Source organism: Rattus norvegicus, chromosome 6 (genome assembly GCF_021556685.1).
Source record: "Rattus norvegicus strain SHRSP/BbbUtx chromosome 6, alternate assembly SHRSP_T2T, whole genome shotgun sequence".
NCBI lineage: Eukaryota > Metazoa > Chordata > Mammalia > Rodentia > Muridae > Rattus > Rattus norvegicus.
This window is the reverse complement of record NC_141539.1, coordinates 28,222,891-28,243,807: the sequence shown is the minus strand read 5'-3', so window position 1 is coordinate 28,243,807 and position 20,917 is coordinate 28,222,891. Positions and strand designations below refer to the sequence as shown.

The following is a 20,917-nucleotide window of genomic DNA, read 5'->3' as shown; positions in this document are numbered from 1 at the left end:
CACGTGGGAGCTTATTAGAAACACAGACCAAAGGAATCGGATTCCATGTTTTAACACGCTCCCTGGGAGATCTGTGTGCTCATTAAAGTTTGAGAGGCCCTGCACCAGCAGGCAGGAGGAGATGAATGCATACTGTGGGAATGTGATAAATGTTGATTTATGAATGAAGGCAGGCATGAATGGTGCATCCGGAGGAGGCCTGGTTTACTGATACAGGAAGTGCACCTGTCCACAAAGACAAAAAGCAATGGAGAAGGATAGTATGGTTTGTGGCCAGGCTAATGGGTTGACTTGTCTTGAGAGATCAATATTTTCTATTTCATCCATAGAGTAGGTACCATCCATGCAAGGGAAAGGAGGTGGTGGGCTAAGGGGTGGGAAGGGAGTGAAGAAGGTTTAATAGACATGGTGGGTTTGAGCTGGTTAGGAAAGAGTGCAGGACTAGGAGGTACCTTGTGACCTCACTGCCAACATAGCAGTGAAGTATTATTGGTGGGAGTATCTGAAATGTCATGAGACTATCAAGTAGTCTGTGCACGGGGGAGAAAGATTTAAACAAGCCTTGTGCATTCACAGGCGCACGCGCACGTGTGTGTGTGTGTGTGTGTGTGTGTGTGTGTGTGTGTGTGTGTGTGTGTAGGAAGGTGTTACTAGGTAGACAACAGAGCTAAAGATCAGAGGACCAAACTTTCTGAGATCTGTCTTCAAGTAAGAGAGAAAGAATCTAAGGTGGATCGGGCAGTAGTTGAAAGATGAGGCTGATAAGACATGGCCACTGGACCCAAAGTTCTGATGTAGACAAGATCCAATGCCTCAGGAGAGGTGGGGTGAGAAAACTGGAGCGTGTGCAGGAACTGTGATGTTGGAGGTGCCAGTCACTTTGGCTGGCGCTGATTTAATAATACTCTAGTGCAGGAATGGATTCAACCGGAGAGGTTTAGCCTTCAAAAGCCCATCAGCTCAGTGGCCTTAGGTGCTGAATGGGTGAAACTAGTGGGATAAAACATCATGGTTGTGGCCCCCCCCCACCCCAACACACACCAAGAAACACAAATGATAGCTAAGGAAAACTGCAAGGTTTCCTTACTTCAGCCAGCTCAGGGCTGGGAAATGCAAGGTCGTATGGGTTTGGAATCAGTGTGTTATGAACCTTCATCTTCCTCACAGGTGTAAGCTGTGCCTTCCTCTGCCTAAGTCTTAGGCCCCTTACCTGACAGGCAGGGCTCGGTAACTGCATCTCTCACAGCTTAGGCAAGATTAAAGAGACACCCCATAAACGATACCTAGCACTTAATAAACATTTCTCCTCACCTCCCACAGTCTTCTTCCATGAACTTTGACTACTGCTGGAAAGGACATCCTAACAGCACTCCTCCTCCCAGGGAGGGGTGGGGCTTAAGCTTGGGGAAACTAAGAAGTAGAGGAAAGAACTCCAACCTGGAAGGTCCCATCCGCCATGCTAACTTTCTGCAAAGAGCTGGTACTATCTATCTACCATGAAAGGCTAGGGTCAGCTCCCTCTATTAAAGTGGTCATCCAGGAGGCTGGCAAAACCCCTACACATGCAGAACAGGGTAAGAGTGTAAAGGGATCTGAAATCAGAACAGCCATAGCTCTAGGCCTGGAGGAGCTTAGAGGCTCTGGAGACTGCTAAGGCGATGGCCTGTGAACAGAGGCCCTTTTTACTTCTCCGCCCTCCTCCACCAATGCACACTTACTTTCCAAAGGGTCTCTCCAGGGCGAAAGGCCGGGCTGCATAGTAGTATTGCTTGTATTCATCCATCCATACTTCAGCTGTCCGCTTGGTGTTCCTGGGGAGATAAGAAGGCTCAAGAGGGGGCTTGTCTGGGAATCACCTTCGGGCATTCCCAGTTGAAAATCCACACACAAAGGCAAAGTTGGCGACAGCATTCAGGCAGCAGCCACCAGAACAAGATGCTCATATTACTGTTTCCAGAACACCAGAGCACCAGCAACTGTCCCCTGTCTCCAAAGGCACCCCAAGAGACAGAACTTTAGAACTATCAACAACCTTTCCACGAAAGGTACAAAGAAGAAAAATCAGACCAGAAGCTGAACTTTGGTGACTCTCAAAGAAGCAGTAAAAAGCCAGGAGAAATGGGGTATCCATTTGTTGCCTGGCCCTCTGAGTACATATTGGAACTTGTGAGGACCAGCTAACCTCTGGTCTGCTTGGTTGGTAGGCCTTCCTCTACTTTCCCACAGTGGACATGCTGAGGTCTTGGCACCTAAAGAGTAAGGTCAGTACATACATGGACCAAGCAGTGGTTATGTGTAATGAATTTGCAATCAAGCCATATCTTTTCATCAAACTTCGGCTTGATTTTGACCCTAAAGATAACAGTAGAAGAGAGAAGGGCAGAAGAAGGATCATTGTGAATATTCTGTAGTCAAGGGCTCTCAGGAAGATCCCCAGTGTCAAAAGAAGAGAAATCAGAAACAGTGAGGGTTGGTGACCCGGGTAGCTGGAGTACCTGGGTGAAAGTGAACTTGAGGATCTAACTAGCTTGCTCTTCTAGGTTCTTAAGTCTACTTTAGAGCACAGACATTTGATAAGAGAACATGGCAACCCCTGCTGAGCTGAGATCTGAAAGGACAGGTGATCACAGGCAAGTGGGGTTTGGGGGGTACTGGAAGCAGTTAAGGTCACCTGGCTGGCTCTTGTAAGTGACTTCACTATCTGCAAGCTAGAAGCTCTTTTGCAAACAATGTGCCTCATTTCTCTGAGCAGAATGGGCTACCATCAGCCTGCAAGGATATTCACTGGCCAAAGCCCAATCTCAAAAAGGGCAAATATCTGAAGTTCCAGGACCCTGCTAGCTCCCACTTGGAGGTCTCTGTACTCGCACAGCCATCCCACAGTGCTATGCCATACCTCCTTGGCCTACTTTTATAGTTAAAAAACCTGAGAATCCCTGATGCTCCCTAGCCTGTGGGCTCCCCCCAACCACTACCCATCCTCTCCTTATGTGCCCTGTTTTGTAAAATGCTGAATTTGACCACAGTTCAAACCCATGCTTCCTTTGAGGCAGTTATGTCAGGATATAATATGCATATAGATACATGTGTGGTAAAACAAGAAAGAACACCATTAGAGAGAGAGAGAGAGAGAGAGAGAGAGAGAGAGAGAGAGAGAGAGAGAGGATAGATATCAAAGGATATAAAGTTCCCCTCCCTAACACAAATGGATCAAACATCAGGAAGAAAGAAAAGGAGAATTGGACAGATGAGAGAAGCAACTGGGTGCCAAGAGAAGAGAGGATCAAAGTAAGAAACATAAGTCAAGAAAAATATGAAGACACTCAGGGGCTAGAGAGATGGCTCAGCAGTTAAGTGGGTACCGCTCCTGCAAAGGACTCGAATTTGATTGGTTCTTAGCAGTCACATTAGGTGGCCTACAGCTGTCTGTAACTTCATCTCCAAGGGGTTCAATGCTCTCCTAGGCCTCTATGGGCAACTGTATTCACAAGCATGACCCAACACACACACACACACACACACACACACACACACACACACACACACACACACACACTATTTTAAAATATCACAAGATAAATAAGCATGCATGAATATTTTGACAAGAGAAAACTAAAAGAAGAGAAGTGTTGGGAAGAAGATGTATGAAGGAGAGGGAGATGAAGAGACAGGCAAGGAGTACCCTTGGGTTGCTTACTTCTATATCTGTAGCAGAGAGGTGCTGAATGAGATGAGAGGACCTGGGGTTGGATTATCTGGTATGTCCCGTCTGGATTCTTCTAGTCTATCAGGAGGCCCTGGAGCAGGCACAAGGCTGGACTCCCCAGGCTTCCCATCTCTTGCTTCTTCCCAGGGATCTTTCTCTAAGTTACCCAGCTGTTTCTAACCACCACCACCCCCCTTTGCAAATACCTAAAGGCAAAGCCCTGCAGGATGGACCTGACCAGTTACTTTCATTACTGAGGCTCTAGGGGTGAGGTGGGTGTGGGTGGGCTTGGTAGGGCTCCTCAAGTCTCAGGGATAGTCTAAGGAAGTCTTGGCTCTAATGCCAGTTGCCCAGGCAGAGTCCAGGTTGCAGGCATGTAACTCATGCATCATCTAGGGCACTCAGACTATCTTGCAGAGTACTGTGGTCTGTTGCAAACCTATGGCCACCATTTCCTTGCTGCCATCCGCACACATTGGATCAGGGCATGCACTTACTTTATGTATGTGTTGGCGTTGCCATCAGGGAAGACATATGGATGCTTTTTCCTGAAGACATGCCCCACCCGGCTGCAGGGGATGATCTCCAGGCCACCTCCGCACATCCACACTCGGAAAGAGATTTCTGTAAGACATCCACGTTTCTTTTATTACTTTCTAATCCTTCTATCCTGGCTCTGAGATACTGTGTCTAGGGTTTCGTAGGCTTTTAAGAACAAATTCTCCAATTAGGCTGTGTATTTCTTTGTTGGGGAGTACATGTAATTTGAGTCCCAACACTATGAAGAGTGATCTGGGACCGCTCAATAGCATGGAGCTGTGGGGATGTTTTGGGTGATCATAAAAGGCTTGCTTTGGAACTTGATACATACGTGTAGAAAATCAGTTACAGTCACACTTTATGACCTCAAACAGAACAAAGATAGAGGGCAAGGCTGGCAAGGTGGCTCAGCCAGCAAAGGCACTTGCTCCTAAGCTTGAAGACCTGAGTTAAGTCTACTGAACAAACATGGCGGAAGGAATGAGTGAACTCTCGCAAGTTGTCCTCTGACATCCACAGGAACACTGTGGCACGCAAATAATGCATCCTCCCAATCAAACAAACAGAGAGAAACAGAGAGACAGAGAGACAGACAGACAGACAGACACACACACACACACACAGCAGAAAGGGGGAGGGGGAGAGAGGGGAAGGTAGAGGGAGGGGGAGGGGAGAAAAGGGGAGGGGAAGATGGAGAGGAGGCGGGGGAAGGGGAGCAGGATGCAGGGAGAACATGAAGAATTCTGAGAACACAGAATAATATTCTAAGATAGGGACCAGACATCTGTCAGGAGTGGACACTCAGGGCAAAGTAGAAAATACCATATCAAGGATGCAGACAAAGGCACCTGGACCACCCCAAACCTACCATTATCCTACTGGATAAACAGGAACCAACTGAGGCCTAGGATAGGAAGACAAGGCCTGAGCAGCAGTCTGAGCTACTGGGGATGCTCCCCAGGGGGGAGTTTCATACATATACTTACCTCTTCCTGTTTTGCTACTGAGTGGTGGTGGGTGGGTGGAATTAGGGTGGAAGGAGTTAGAGAAGCCTGTTTCTAGTCAGTTTCTCTTTTGGACTTAGCAAGAGTAGGCTCCAGGTCAGGTTTTTACCTCAGTTTAGGGATCAGGGAGATGGTAATGGTGGTAGGAGAGGGCAGGGGAATATTCTATCATTGCCCTATTTTGGAGCGTGTATGGTGATACTGTAAAGCATCTTAAGCCAGTGGTATGACTGCTTTAAAATTCTCTATACACCATGCACCCCCTTACTGTATCTACCCAAACATCCTCTCTCACCCTACACTCCACTGGGCACATCAGTGGTAGAAAGGCAAGAAAAGATAATTTCTAATTTGTGGGACTTCCTGTCTGGCCCATGCTTTTGCATTGAATCCTTAAGTGTGAGGACACACTCCATAAGAGGAAAAAAAATCCCAGAGTGGCTGTTCCTGTGATCCAGTCTTAGTCCAGGGACAAAAAATGAAGATGCCTCAGGGCCTTCCCATCACAAGCCTGGATATGTCCAGCAGCCTGGGTCCTACCTTTCAGCTTTCCCTAACTGGTCTCTCTACTGCCTCCCTTTGGCCTCCTGTTATATCTCCATTATACAACCCTCAGAAGTAGACACATAAGCTGGGATCCTGCCCCACCCCCACCCCACCACTCTCATATGTCCTCTGCCCCTTTCTTGCCCTCTTCTGCCTCCTCCTAAGGCAAGGAAAGGCTTGTCTTTGTCTACCAAGCCTGGACAGACCTATGAGATGCATCCCTGGGAAAGCAAGGCTCCAGCTTGCTATAGTTTGATCTTCATCTCCTTGTGAATTAAACCAAAACCATAGAAATGCTCTACAGAAGGGCTGTCAGTATCAAATGAAAGAGACTTCTGAGAATAGCTATGAAGTCAGTACTGTCAGAAACTCAAGGGCATCGATTATGAGAAACCCTTGTGAAGGCAATCTCTCGAGAACTCAGACTCCAATGACATCACCCACCTGGGTGTACTTCTTCCCAGGCTACTTCTACTTTCTCCTCCTTCTGCCAGTACTACAGGGGACACCAGGGCTTATTAACTGGATATCCGGGATTCTGTGTCTCCTCAGGTGTCCCACATATAGAGAACTGGCATTTGTGGCTGCTAAGTTACTGTCTGAGCTGGACGTTTGTAAGCCACTAATAAGCAAGATGTGCTTCGGCCAACTACCTGTGATCCACATCTTGATCAGACACCATATATGAGCAATCTTAGGTGTCAGACATGGAATCATGTCAGCCTCATGTGTGACTGAGTCTTCTTTGCTTGTGTGTGATCCCATCAACTCTTCTCCAGGTCACCCAAGAAAGCTCTGCTCTACTTTCTGTAAAGGGAACCTCTCTAAACCCCCAGCCATGAGACGAAGGCCTGGCTTACTAGATATAGGCTGCACACTATGCCAGCTTTTCTCTAAGCAGATGCATGTGGTTTAGCTACTGTGTCTTCTTTTCCATGTATTCAAATGAGACATATGTCCCCCCTCATTTGAAAACCAAATTCTTGCAACCTCAATCCCACACTCCTCACTCTATGGACTACTTCTCTCCCTGCAGACTCTTCATCCAGTCTTTTGTTTCTGAGTCCATTGACTCTTGCCCTTCACCAGCCATGTGCAGTCCCCCATATTAAACAGTGCCATCACCTGGCCCTTTGCCTCATCCTCATTTCCTCAGTGATGCTGCCATTGAATGTCTTTCCAACACTGGCTGCTTCATTGTCATCTTGACGACACTAAGAAGTTTCCTCCATGCCAGCATCCCCATTGCTACCAGATATAGTGTTCAACTTTAGGGACACCTGACACTTTAGAGAGACACACAAGCCACCATGCTACATCTTCTACATCTCTTGGCATCATCCCATTGTCCCATCTTCCCTCCTCCTCTAAGCCCATCTTCCACCATTTCCATTTCTCCTATGTTGTATTAGAGCTAAAATTTAAACTAGTATAATTCTTCAGGGAGACAATGACATCTTCCTGTGCTTTTAGGTCAGGCAGTTTCTTATCCATCTTTCTACCAATCCCAATTATTGATGTTCTTGTTTTCTAGTATAGCTATGCTAGGACAACCAATAGCCAGACACCAGGAACTGATGCACATCTCCCAACTCCAAACTTGAAGTTGTTGTCCTGAGATCCCTCTTCCCCAGGACTGAGTACTTGTTATTGGCCAGTGCACCCAAAGACACAAGTGCTGTCTTCAAAATACCCACAAGTAGGACAAGTAGCAACTACATAACCAACCATCCAGTTTCTGCCTCATCAAGTTACATGTCCGATCCTACCAAACAGCTTTCCTTTAAACCAGCTGCTCCACCTACAGGAGTCCTTGGCCTGGCATGAGTTAGGTTTCTCAGCTCTCAAGTCCAGATTGTTGTAACTGGAGTTTTGGACCTGCCATGGGTCCCTGTGTTGTCACTTGAGTCAAGAGGTCCTCTTGGTGATGTGAGGAGTATTTAGATTAGTGTAATGATTTCTAAGCACTATTCTGTGGAATACTTAAAACCTAGGCTGTAAACCAGCCTGCACTTATCTGTATTGTGACTTGAGGAGGACGAGCAACCTCTCACGCTCACACACTGGGCCTGTTTGGTTAGCAGTTTTGTGAAAGCCTTTGAGAAAGTCTGCTGATCCTCAGCCTCCTGAAGAGGGCTTGGACAAGTGCCATGAGAACCACTGGAGCTGAGGTGTGAAGCCATGCATTTTTAGAGCCTCACTCTCCATGTTTGCACTCGCGTGGTGACACCATCTCTGAGGTTGAATGGAGACTTTCTATAGAGAGTCTTCTGGGGTTCTCATTTAATCAGTGCCTGCATTTTCTCCCTGGTGATAAATGTCACATATACCCAGATCTACTCTGCATCCCAGACAGGGAGATGTGTAATTACTCCGTCCTCACTGGGGGCACTGTGATGGGACCTTATTTTTTGAACTTCAGATTAATATTAGAGAGCAAATTGCCCTCGTGCCCTGCATTCCCTTCTCATGCCTACCATCTCCTCATTAGCACATCAGCTATTTTCACTGCCTCCTAGGACCCTCACCTTTCATCAGAATCAACACCCATCTGACAAGCATGTAAGTGGTGGGTAGAAATTCAGGGGCCAGAGAGCAGCTCTTTCTCCAGGAAGCACACCATTCCTGGTCAAGGTTCTGGCTTCATTTCGTAGCCTGAATTCTAACAAGGGCAAAGAGTACCAGTTCATCAGAGAAAGAACTGAAAGAGCTTGAAGGGGCTCGAGACCCCATATGAACAACAATGCCAAGCAACCAGAGCTTCCAGGGACTAAGCCACTACCTAAAGACTATACATGGACTGACCCTGGACTCTGACCTCACAGGTAGCAATGAATATCCTAGTAAGAGCACCAGTGGAAGGGGAAGCCCTGGGTCCTGCTAAGACTGAACCCCCAGTGAACTAGATTGTTGGGGGGAGGGCGGCAATGGGGGGAGGATGGGGAGGGGAACACCCATAAAGAAGGGGAGGGGGAGGTATTAGGGGGATGTTTGCCCGGACACCGGGAAAGGGAATAACACTCAAAATGTATATAAGAAATACTCAAGTTAATAAAAAAAAAAAGAATAGCTGTGTGCAATGGGCTCTGTTTATTTTTCATTAATTTACTTATTCGGTGTATGTTGCGAGTGTAGGAGGAGGTGGAGGTATGTGTGTGGGCGTGGGGTTGGGGGATCATCAACACATGTGCACATATACCATAGAATCTGTGTGGCCACAGCACAGAGGACAACTAATGAGAGTTGGTTCTTTCCGTCCACCAGGTGGAAGGAGCTTGAACTGGGACTTGAACTCCAGTCACCAGGCTTTAGTGACAAGTGCTTTACATACTGGGTCATCTTGCTTGGTCCCATGGAGCATCCTAGAGTGTTTACATATGTTTATTGTGACATATGTGATCATATTATCTATTCTGCCTCTTGTTGAGCTTAAATTGGTGAGGACAAAGGGAATATAGCATTAGACAGTGCTGGGCAGAAAGAGACATTCACCAGGCTGTTGTCACTCATAAATATGCCTTTACTTGTGTGACAGGTAATTCAGTAATTTTTAATTTCCTAGCTCTTACTGGGTCAAGAAGCAAGCTCTGGATTTACTAAGGCCAGGATTCCTCCCCATATCCATGGGTTGTAGACTTAATCTTCAAAGCAAAACTGTTAAAAACACAAGACCTCCAAAAGGTCATGAGGGATTGGCTCTGGTGCATGGATCAATGCTGTTATCTAGGGAGTGAGTTGTTATTATGGAAGCCTGTTTCAATAAAAGGATGAAGAATTTGCCCTCTCTCAAGCTCTCCTGCTTGTACATTTTGCCATGGATGATAAAGCGAGCAAACCCTATTCAATCTTGGACTTCCCACTCTCCAAGATAGTGAGAACTGCTCAATGTGGTATCCTGCGACAGCAGCACAAAATCAGCTAAGACAATCCCATTGTTTTTTAATGAATGCTCTAATTTGACTAGAGATCATCCTATTGGCTTACAAAAGATAGCTTTGGATCTGTGAGCCAAACTCATTCTACTTCACATCTGGGACAACTGGCACTGTATTAAGGCCTCTACTTCTGGACCAGTATTAACCACATGTTTACAGTGGTTACTCATGGCCCTGTGATTATGAACACCCTTCAACTTTCCAAACTCCGATAACTCCGATGGCAAATAAGCAACTGTGTTCCTCTTTGACAGTATGTGGGACATTTAGGAGTAGAAACAAAGGGTGGCCTGGAGAATCACACATGACACTGGGCTCCAGCAGAGCAGCCCAGAGGGTGTCATGTATCATTACGTATTTGGGGAAAGAGGATGTTTCCTCAAATGTGAGTGCTTGTCCTTATTGAGGCCATTTCCCTAATCTTGGGCTAAAAGCAAAAGCATGAGCACTGAGGTAACTCAGCAGATAAGACTGTCCTTTATCAGACATTCCGTTCTGAGGGGAAGGCAGCCAGCTCTAATGGAGCAGAGACTCGGCTCTCTTCACACAGCCCCATGACAGGTAGATGTGACGAGATTCCTGTGTTACTTTAACGATTCTCCTCAAGCTTAGAGAGCTTGGGAGGGTCCCCTACTCAGTGCCTTCCATGGCTGAAGTCAAAGTGTCAGCAGGATCATGTCCCTTCATGGAGGCTCTGAAGGGGAACTTGCTGTGAAGCTCATTCAGCTGTTTTTAGAAAGTTACTCAAGGCTTCAGGACTTAGGTTCCCGTCTCCTTACTGGCTGGTGGCCCAGAATTTCTTTCAGCTACTTCTTGTTGTCTCTTCCATCTTTAAACCAACAGCTGCTAATGTCCCTTCGGAGCATGGCACCTGGCTTATGCCAACTCTGCGGCTGCGTGCCTCAGAAAGCTCTCTGATTTTAGAGATCCTGGGATATTAGATTGGACCCGTTTGCAACATTCCCCAACCCATTGATTAGAGACCTCATCACACTGCTTAAAAACTTTGTGTCACATAAGGTCACATCCAAACAAGCTCCAGGTATTTGGGGGTACAGCTGTCTTTGAGGGGAGCTGTTCATCCTACTTAAGAGATCACCCTTTCCCCCTTCAAGCCCTAGAAACTGACTCAGGAAGGGGAGGTAACTTTCCCAGGGGTACTCAGTAGTAACTTAGGGCTTCAAATTTCTCCTATTTCATCTCACAGCCCAAGTTCTTCCTGAGCCATCCATGTCCCCTGGGCCTGGAATAGCTTGGCATCCCAGACTTCATTTTAGACATGGTGGGTGGTAGCAAGTCTCTTTTGGGTTCTACCTCATCTCTCTTTTTTGCACTGTCCTTTGTGCCTGCTGTGCTTTGGAAATCCCCCATTCTAAATTCAGGAATCCCATATTCACCCTGTATGTGTGCCAAAGCTTCCTGGTTTTGGAAGTACGCACTGCCACCCCCACCTTGCCGCGCACACTCCCTTGTTACTGGCAACAGATTCCTTTTTTTTTCCCTCTAGAGACCAAAAGCTAAAAGTGAGATGTGGCTCAGGCTCCGAGTCAGTAGAGTAAGTAGATATATATTACATGTATCCTGTGTTATGTAAATTGGAGCTTAAGTATCCAATTTTAATGCAAATCAACCTCTGGGAAAAAAAATCTAAAAGCCACATTTCCCTAAAGCCTGCTCATGTCCTAAACTGTGGATATAATTATCAAAAGTGCTCAGCTCATTTTAGAAACACTTGGTGGGAATGAAGTACCAGGTCAGCAGGTGGGGAGGTTAACCAACAGCATGGCTTTTACAAGGCCCTGCAGCCAGTCCATCTACAGCCATTTCTACAGTGGAAGATGGGGCAGGGTGAGGGAAGGATCAGGCTCAGTCCTAGTCACCCTGGCCAAAGAGCACACGCCATTTTGGAGCTGTGAACTAAAGCCAACATTACACAAACATGTCTAGAGCACACAGAAATTCTACTGTCTGGAGAGAACCGACATATCAGCCTGCTGCTATTGTTTACACAATCAGAGTCCCTTCAAACGTGGCTCCACTGAATTCTATGGAAACTCTTTCAAATGATGCCTCGGGTATTATAGTATCCGCCCTTCATTCTCTTCCCAGATTCAACCAAACATGGACTGGTATTTTATTGAAAATAGACAATTGCTTTTGTCTTGAGCATACATGTATAGCCATTTCTTACTATCTCCCCTGAACCATGAAACAACTGTTTACATAGTATTTATGTTCTTTTATGTCTTATAAGTAATGGGAGAGCAATTTAAGTAATGCAAGTGCTTGCACATAGGTTCTATGCAAATTTGACACGATTTTATATAAGGGACTTGAGCATCTGTGGGTTTGGGTGTGGGATGATCTTTGGAACCCAAAGAGACATATGTTTCTGGATTGCTTTGCCACCCAGAAATCCTTTCCCATTCAGTCTCTCGCTTTTCACACATGCATTTTGTGAGCAGTTTCAACTATTCTGGGCCTTGCGAACCAGAAATGAGATGAACTTTCCGCTCTTGCTTTAAGGTAGCCAGCAGTGGGGCAGGCATAGAACCAGACAGCTACATACTTAGATGGTCAGCGGAAGGGTGATATAAAGAACTCTGCGCTGAAAAAATGGGATGCCAAAGTGGGTGGGTGGATGGGGGAGGGGTGGTAGCAAAAGGGAAGGCTGAGAAAGTGTCCCAGCCAAAGAAGAGGTCACCCAGAGCTGCCATCTTCAGGGGTTCATAGTGGGTGCATAAGGAGGCTCTGTTCTTGTAGAGGGGCCTGAACAGTCTGAAAGTTCAGGAGGGTCTACCAAGATTGGAAGGGTGGGGAGCAGCCTGGTGAACCTAGGAAGATGGATACTTTCATGGGAGAGGGGTAAGAGGGAGCCCTTGTGAACACAGACCTGGGAGACTTGCCTCTCAGCAAGGGCACTTTGGCAGGAGCTGAAGAGTAGACCTGACAGTAATAAATAGTACTGGAGAACTATTTAGCAAAGGGTGTGGCCAGGATGAAAGGTGTGTGTGTGTGTGTCTGTGTGTGTGTGTGTAGTCTGTGTGTGTGTATAGTCTGTATGTAGTGTGTATGTGTATAATGTATGCATAGTGTATGTAAAGTATGTCTGTACAGTGTGTGTGTGTGTGTGTGTGTGTGTATAGTGTGTGTGTCTGTGCGCGCGCGCGTGTGTGTGTATATGTGTGTGTGACGGGTTATACCCTACAGACAGGATTCCTTTGCTCTGCAAGGCACCTTTCATCCTCTTTTATAGCCAAAGCATGCTAATCGTCAGTCAGTCCTGTGGACCCACTTTAGAATTCCCAACCTTCTCGTACTTTACGGCCTGGTTTTCCACTCCTTGAAACTGCTACCCTGTGCACATAACCATGTCATGTATCTGCTCTTAGAAAAAGTACTTGATTTTTCTGGTAGTTTTAAGTACAAAAATAATTTTACAAAAGAAAGAAAGGAAAGGCAAAAGTGGGGGAAAGAATCCAGAAAAGGCTTTCAAAGTACAATTGGCTGGCTATAGCATAATAGAATGTTGGGGCGCAGGGAAACAGAGAGATTGCTGTGGTGGCTGTCTTCAGTGCTTCTCTGCTCTCAAACATCTCGTGATGGATTTTAAATGTCTTTCCCACACCTCACAGGGACCGTTTCCCGACTGCGCTATTCAAATCAGCCCTTGGTAATACCAAACCCCTCGGAAGCTGGCTCGAAGAGATTGCATCTTGATTTGAGCAGCTGTGTGTTAACATCGCTCGAAAGAAAGGGTGCTGGTAAGTCAGAGCAGAATGTGCCATCCTGCAAATGACAATGCTGCCCGCATCCAAATGCGACTGCTGCACCCAAGAGGGATCATCCTCACCTCGTGCGGTTCAAGAGGACAGGGAGAACCCCAGCAGACAAACTGGACGGAGCTGAAGTGTAACTTAGAGGGATTTTCTATTGATTCCACAAAAATTCTTAACCCAGAATATGCCAGATGGTAAAAGTCTCTGAATCATTATGGGTGGCTTTAGGGAAGAGACTAGACCACAGTTGTCTATCAGAGGGCTGCAGGGGGCACTTATTTGCTGCTGGGGAGGAGGGCTAGAACTTCTTAGTAAGGAGTGATGGAATACACAGCTTCCCCTAGGCTGGTGAAGGCAGACTTAGCCTTGAACCCCACACCAGCACATCCACGATTCCTGTTACATTCCACACCTGCTGGCTTGTGCTGGGGACTGGAGATCCAGATTTGTTACTGTGCTTCCAGTTTGACCCCCACTTGGCAAGAAACCAATTCCCTGATAGATTTCTCCCCTTTACTGCCCTGGCTGGGAGAACAGATGCTATGGGTCAGGCCAACGCCATAAATTTCTGAGAGATAATTCTTAGTGACTGACGAAGAAAGCCATAAAGCACCCGGATGGCAGGGGCAGAAGATGACAAAGGCAGTGGCTAATGCCAGACAGCTTAGTGTCAGGAGGAGCCCATGGATCACTTTTCTGGCCTGTGTACTGTTCCCCAGGCCCACGCTTCCACACCTCCCAGTGCCCACAGAGGAGAAGCACCCACCACAAGGACTCCCTCTCTTATATTTCTCTGATTGGTTTGCTCAACCAGTAGTCATTGTGGGCCTCCTGAATAATAGGCCCTAGGCACACTGAGGGATGGAGATATTCAGGGACAAAGCAGACCACATGACATCTCTGGTTCTGATTGCTACTTAGTTTCTCTAAGGTCTTACTTCCTGGGTAGACTCACATGCCCATTGCATACCACCTGAACTGGCTGGTTTTGTGTGTTAAGTTGACACAAGGTGAGGTTATCACAGAAAAAGGAGCCTCCCTTGAGGATCTCCCATGAGACTCATCTGTAAGGCATTTTCTCAATTAGTGATCAAGGGTGGGAGGGCCCATTGTGGGTGGTGTCATCCCTGGGCTGATAGTCTTGGGTTCTATAAGAAAGCAAGCTGAGCAAGCCAGAGGAAGCAATCCAGTAAGTTACACCCCTCCATGGCCTCTCTGTGTCAGCTCCTGATTCTTGACCTGCCTGAGTTCCAGTCCTGACTTCCTTTGGTGACGAACAGCAAAGGTGGAAGTGTGAGCTGAACCAACCCTTTACTCCCAAACTTGCTTTCTTGGTCATGGTGTTTTACACAGGAATAGAAACCCTGACTAAGATACCACCATTCTCAGTTACCCCAAGATAGTCACAGCACCCCCAAGAAGGAAGGTTGTTATATCAAAGCTGCACTTTCCACAGAGGGACAGAGGATAACTGAGTGTTACTAGATAGATGACCTGGGGTTCCCATCTGAGATGTTTTCCCTGTAGCTGCAAATGTAGTGGCCAGGGCAGGGCACTATGTGCAGTAGCCAGCTCCTATCCCTCCCTGCTTCCGGTCCCACTGAAAGGTGAGGGTGAACTTCCTCTTGGTTTTGTGGTGATTAACCTGGCACTATGATGAGAAGTGATTACCCTCTCATTCCTCTCCCAGATTCTTTCCTTCCTCAGTCTTCTTCAACTCCAGATTCGTAAGTCCGGTGCTTCTAGTTCGAATCTACATCTGGCCCCATGGACTTGGCATTCATCTTGGTTCTCTTGAATTTCACATCTCACTTTCTCCCTCAAGAACCTGCTTGGACATGTTTCCCTGGTCCTTGGTGTCTATACTCAGCATGGAGAAATTCTCTGCTATGTCCACCTTCCAACAATTACTGTTCTGAGACCCTAACCAGTCTTTCTCCTAAAGGAGTGACTCAGATTTCCCAGAAACCCCCTGCCAGATCCTGGTTACTGTTCAGTTGATGCAGTGACTAAGACACAGTTCTCAGGCTGTACTGAACAATTCAGGTCATGACATATGAAACAGAGACTTACCAAAGTTCTCCCCACCCCAGATGTCCATGTCCACGTCATATTTACCCAGGTAATGGAACCAGGCTTTGTCAATCACGAAGAGCCCTCCAGCTATGATTGGAGTCCTGTGTGTTTGGAAGGAAGATAAGGCCGGGCATCACATGAGGAAGTAACTTCAAACTCTTTGGTTCTGGGAGCCCAGAACTCAAGGCAATTTTCTCCTCATTTCTGGCCCTCCTCAGAAAAGCCAATATATTTTTAGGCTATCTAAAACAAGGATCTGCAGCAGAGTTCTGTCCTCTGCTTGAAAATTCCCTGACCTTGCAGTCAGGAAACTTCACTTATCAACACCCCTCCAAGGCGCCTGCCCCTCCTCTCCAGTTCTTCCCAGTCAGGCTCTTGGGGCAGAGCTGGCAGGCCACCGACCAGGCAGAGAAAGACCATTAGCAATCTAGCCAGGTCCTGACCTGGACTCACTTCCTTGATTTGAGTCTATTCCTTTAGTCTATATCTTGAATTCTTTCCTTCTACTCAAAATAAAAGTGTTACTGAAATCCTAATTTCCAGTATTTCAGGATGTGACCTTGTTTAGAGACAGAAGATTACCTCTACAGAGGTAACCAAGTTAAAATAGGGTAATCAGGGTGCGTCAATGTGACTGGGGTTCCTATAAAGAGGGAATTTGGTGTGCAAACGTCAATATACCAAGAGGAAGGTGTGGGAACTAGAGAGAAGGTGGCAATCTGCAAAGAGCAAAGAGGCCTGGGCAGCCATCAGAGGGAATCAACTCTGGGGACGCCTCGCCTGCCTCTCAACCATGGCACATGTTTTTGCCATTTAAGCAACGTGGGTACTTGTTATACCCACAATAAACTAATACACTTTCTTTTTCGTGTGTCTGTGGGGTGGTGGTTGCAGGGTGTCCTTTAACCTACTGTGACTCTTGTTTGCTCAGAGAGATGCCAGAGAAGTTGCTCAAAAAGAGAGAATGTTCAAGAGGCGGGTAGGTAGACAAGAGCCACAGGAGCCATCCAGGTAATTCTATAAGGATTAGGACAAGTGTCAGTAAAATTAATGGCCAAGATTGTGAACACTCAGGATCGTGGCTCCTGCTTTAGTGTGCCCAGAAAGCAAAGGGAGTTTTTGTCTCTGCAGCAAACCTGGAGAGCAGGTCAGAAGGCTGAGCTTACCTTTGCTATGATTACCTGCTGCTCCTGAAAGACTGGTCTAATCCTGGAAACACTCCCTCCCTGATAAGCAACATACCTAAGAAGTCCTGTCCCAAGACATTTCTTTCTTCCCTATGGATGGGAGAACCCAGGTAGTGCCATCTCTGCCCATGCTTTGATCTACTCCTCTGAAGTACCTGCATGGGCTACCCTCCCCCCACACCTAAAACCTGTTCCATGTACTGACATAGGAGAGCGCAGTGCTCAGCCTGGTGGGAGTCGGCTCCTTTCCCTTCAAAACAAACAAACAAACAAACAAGCAAACAAACAAAAAGGGACAGCGTCCTCAGTGTTATCCAATTCTACTATCTCTCCTGGACTCACTCTGGATGCTGAAGGTTGGAGACAGGAAAAAGAGCTGGTGGGTGCATGAGATAAAAGTCTCGCTTCATAGCTGAGCTCTCAGTCTCCTCCCATCTGTCTAGTCCACTACCATTGAGCTCATTGATACCTCTAGTCTTTAGTTCAACCTAAGTCAATCAAATATCTATAATGAGGGAGGGGCCAGAGACACAGACATTCTTGATTAACCTTGGGCTTTCCTAAGTGACTGGATGGAAAGATTCCAGTCTACTGGCCTTGTCTATGGTTATTCAAACAATCCAGATCTCCCCGCAGAACTGAGGCAGAACTGTTTGAGTCTAGAGGTTCCCAGGAGACCTTGGATGAGCTTACTAACCAGTCTCAAGTACAACATCAAGTATAGCATCATCTCTCAATGCTGAGACCGCAGACTCCTCTGCAGGATAGAAACTAGGTTTTATTCTAGGCTAGAACCTCTCCAATGGCTGTGAACTCCAGGAAGACAGCTTGCTAGCCCAAGGGACAATGGAACTGAGAAAGAGAATACGTGGCAGAGCCATCTACCACATGGCCACTTGGCTCACTTCAAACCACCATGTTTACATAAGACAAGCATAGAAGTGTCAGTACATGGTGGAGGTCATGCCCTCCTACCAGTTGACAGTTACAGAGTTTATAGCCTCCACAAACCCACCCTCTCTGAGCTGAATCCTGGCAACCAAGACCTTGGGCCCATGGGCCTTAGGGAGTATGTCTTCCCTCACCAGAGACCCAGATGTGATGATGTTGGACTCTTACACGTTAGCCACCAGGAGGTATAAAAGCCCCCATGGCCTGTGTAAAGGTGGAGTGTTGGTTGCCACTCCTCAGCATAGGTCTCTTTAGGTCCCAATCCCTTACCCAGGAATTTTAATGCAGATAGAAACCTTCTAGAAAAAGAGCAAATGTAGAGATTCTCTGGCTCAGGCTTTTGTTCCTACTTTTCCACTCTTCTGAACAAACACCCAGCATGGACCTTTCTGAACCATGGGGCAGTGGGATCAAGTGGAGCTGAACCTGCCCACCCTCTCCTACAGTAGCCTTTTTACTCACCGGATGGGCTCAGTCGGGTCTAGGCGCAAAGCTTTCTGTTCTATGGAGAGCTGCTCCCACTGGAAGTGCAGGCTCCAGTCAAACCCTAAAACACAGCATTGACCCAGTTGATTCGGCTTCTCACAGAACACTCAGAGCTCCGTTATCCCATTCCTTCCCCAGTTCCTGGAGAAACTGGCCCCTGGGATGTCAAGTCCCCCCTGGTCTGACCACAGCAGGGCCACCAAAGTTATTTCTGAACTCCCTTCTCCCCTTCTAGCCTATGGAGTCTCTCTGAAGCTCCCTGCTAGGTGAAGTTGAGGAATCAAGGACAAAGGGTAAAAGTCAAGGTACATGGCACAAAGGTGACAATAATGGGCAGTTATGAGACAAAAGTTATAGGTCTGGGTCTTAGAAAGGAGTAATTGGGGGTCTTGGGTGCAAACCACCTCAAAGTTAGTCTTGGGTGGAATTGAACTGTGCTCTAGGCAGAGAGGAGGGGAGGAGCCTTTCTGGGAGAGGGTGAAATGCCACAATGGCAGATCAACAACATAACACAGGACACCTTGCTCCCCTACATTCTCATGTCTAGAGGTGAGCCCCAGATTAAAGTGAGGGCTCTGGAAGCTGGGGTGTTTGGCTTATATCCCCAACATTTCCCTTCGCTGTCCCAAGAGAAAGGGCCAAACTAAACTGAATTTTATTACAAGGTAGAGACATGGACATGTCGGACAAGCAGGGGGCCTTCCTTCATTTTTCCCACTTTGAGATGAGGTGAAGGAAGAAGAGGAGGAAAAGGAGGGAGAGGAAGAACAGGAAGAGAAAGACTGAGAAAGAAAAAAGGAGAAACAAGAGAAAGAGGAGCTGAGGAGGAAGGGGAGGAGGGGAAGGAGGGGAAGGAGTATTAGCTCACTCACCCCCTCTGAGCTCTGAGGCAGACTCAATATAGTTGAAGGTGTCCAGGTTAATGATGTCGATCACAGGGCACACTACCCTTGTGTAATCCTATAAGACAAAAACCTGCATTCAGTTTTCATGGAGGACCTGCTGACTGAGGGTCAGGGAAGGTGGGAAGCTGGGGGTGTAATCAACTAGTGACCCTGTTCTATAGTCATATGAAGCAAATCCAGGCGTCCCCAAAGGGAACCTGGGTTCTTTCACCTGAGGCCTATGGATCTCAGGCAAGCTAATGAATAGCAGTTCCGTGTAGTCAGGTACATGTCTCTATTTCCAGGCCTGGATTCCAGCCTGCCGAACGGCTCAGTACGCCACAGGCTACTTCCACATATACATCCACTCAGCTCCTCAACAGTGGCCTCACCATCTCCCAACACACACTCACTCCTTCAAGTTTTGCTTTCTATTAACAGAGCAACCCATGCCCTCTTCCCCTAGCACTGGATTGAGATTTGCCTTGTCCATCAACCAGATCAGGTTCTGACTCTAAAGCAGCATCTTGCCCTTCCTAATGCTGAAATCTTTTAATACAGTTCCTCATGTTGTGGTGACCCCCAGCCACACAATTACTTTCATTGCTACTCCATGACTGTAATTTTGCTGCTATTATGAGTCATAATGTAAATAGTTGATGTGCAGGATGTCTGATATGTGACCCCCAAATAAGTTGAGACCCACAGCTTCGGAAGCACTCCTCTAATTCTTCTGAATCCACACTGACTCTTGCATAGAGAACCACCATGGACCTCTAAGCCCTTCCCCATCTCTGTTTCCTTTCCTTCTGTGTATGGCTGCCTACGCTCTTTCTGCTCTGCTACTCTGGCCATGCTACTCAATTGCCCAATACTTTAGTCAACTCTAACATAAGGTACCTTTCTGAACACAGACCCTAAGGCCATCTAAGCCTGCTTTCACATATGAGTGTGAACATGAGATGTTGGTTTGAGCAGAACAGACATTACCAGAGGCCGGGAAGGAACAGTGGGGGAGGGAATACAAGAGATAATTGATAACAGGCACTAAAATTCAGTGAAAGGAGGCATAATTCCTACAGTTCTCCAGCACAGCAGAGAAGATGGAGATTTTAATAATTTATTATATATTTTAAAATGTTGAAGAAAAGATTTTGAATATTCTCAGCGCAAAGAGATGATCAATGTCTAAGATGACAGAAGTGCTAATTAGCCTAATTTGATCACTACTCCTTTATACATATATGGGAATGTTACCCAGTACTCCATACCCTAGTACCCCATGTATAAGTAAAAGTATTTTGTCAATTAAAAGAAAAGTCATGTGCTTTTCTTTTCAATTTCATCACAGTCTTTCCCAGTTTGTAACTATGAAAGTCATTAGGAGGGGTTGGGGATTTAGCTCAGTGGTAGAGCGCTTGCCTAGCAACCGCAAGGCCCTGGGTTCGGTCCCCAGCTCCGAAAAAAAGAAAAAGAAAAAGAAAAAGAAAAAAAAAAGGAAAGTCATCAGGAGAGACAGTCAGAGAGATGGCTCAGTGGTTAACAGTGCTTCCTGCTCTTCCAAGAGGACTTGGGTTCAGTTCCCAGTACCCACATCAGGAGACTTACAAACACCTATACTTCTGGTGCCTCTGGCCTCCATGGGCACCTGCACACATGTATATGTGCACATATCCACTTACAGATGCACATATACACACAATTAAAGATAAAGTAATATCTAAAGAATCATCTAAGGGATATTTTCAAACTAACAAGGCTCACATCCTCAGCTCATAGTGGCTACCAAACCTATCAAGTTTGTCCACTGCAGGGGAGTATTT

General features: G+C 46.7%; 1 protein-coding gene across 2 annotated transcripts in view; it reads right to left on the bottom strand.

Annotated features, from left to right (window-relative positions):
* Positions 1-20,917, bottom strand: part of Galnt14 (polypeptide N-acetylgalactosaminyltransferase 14) — a 222,814-nt gene that overhangs the window by 14,172 nt on the left and 187,725 nt on the right. For both annotated transcript variants that reach the window (NM_001012109.1, XM_087553061.1), the window contains 5 exon segments: positions 1,719-1,811; positions 4,204-4,330; positions 15,584-15,687; positions 18,187-18,271; positions 19,083-19,170. In NM_001012109.1, the coding sequence (NP_001012109.1) occupies positions 1,719-1,811; positions 4,204-4,330; positions 15,584-15,687; positions 18,187-18,271; positions 19,083-19,170 (497 nt within the window).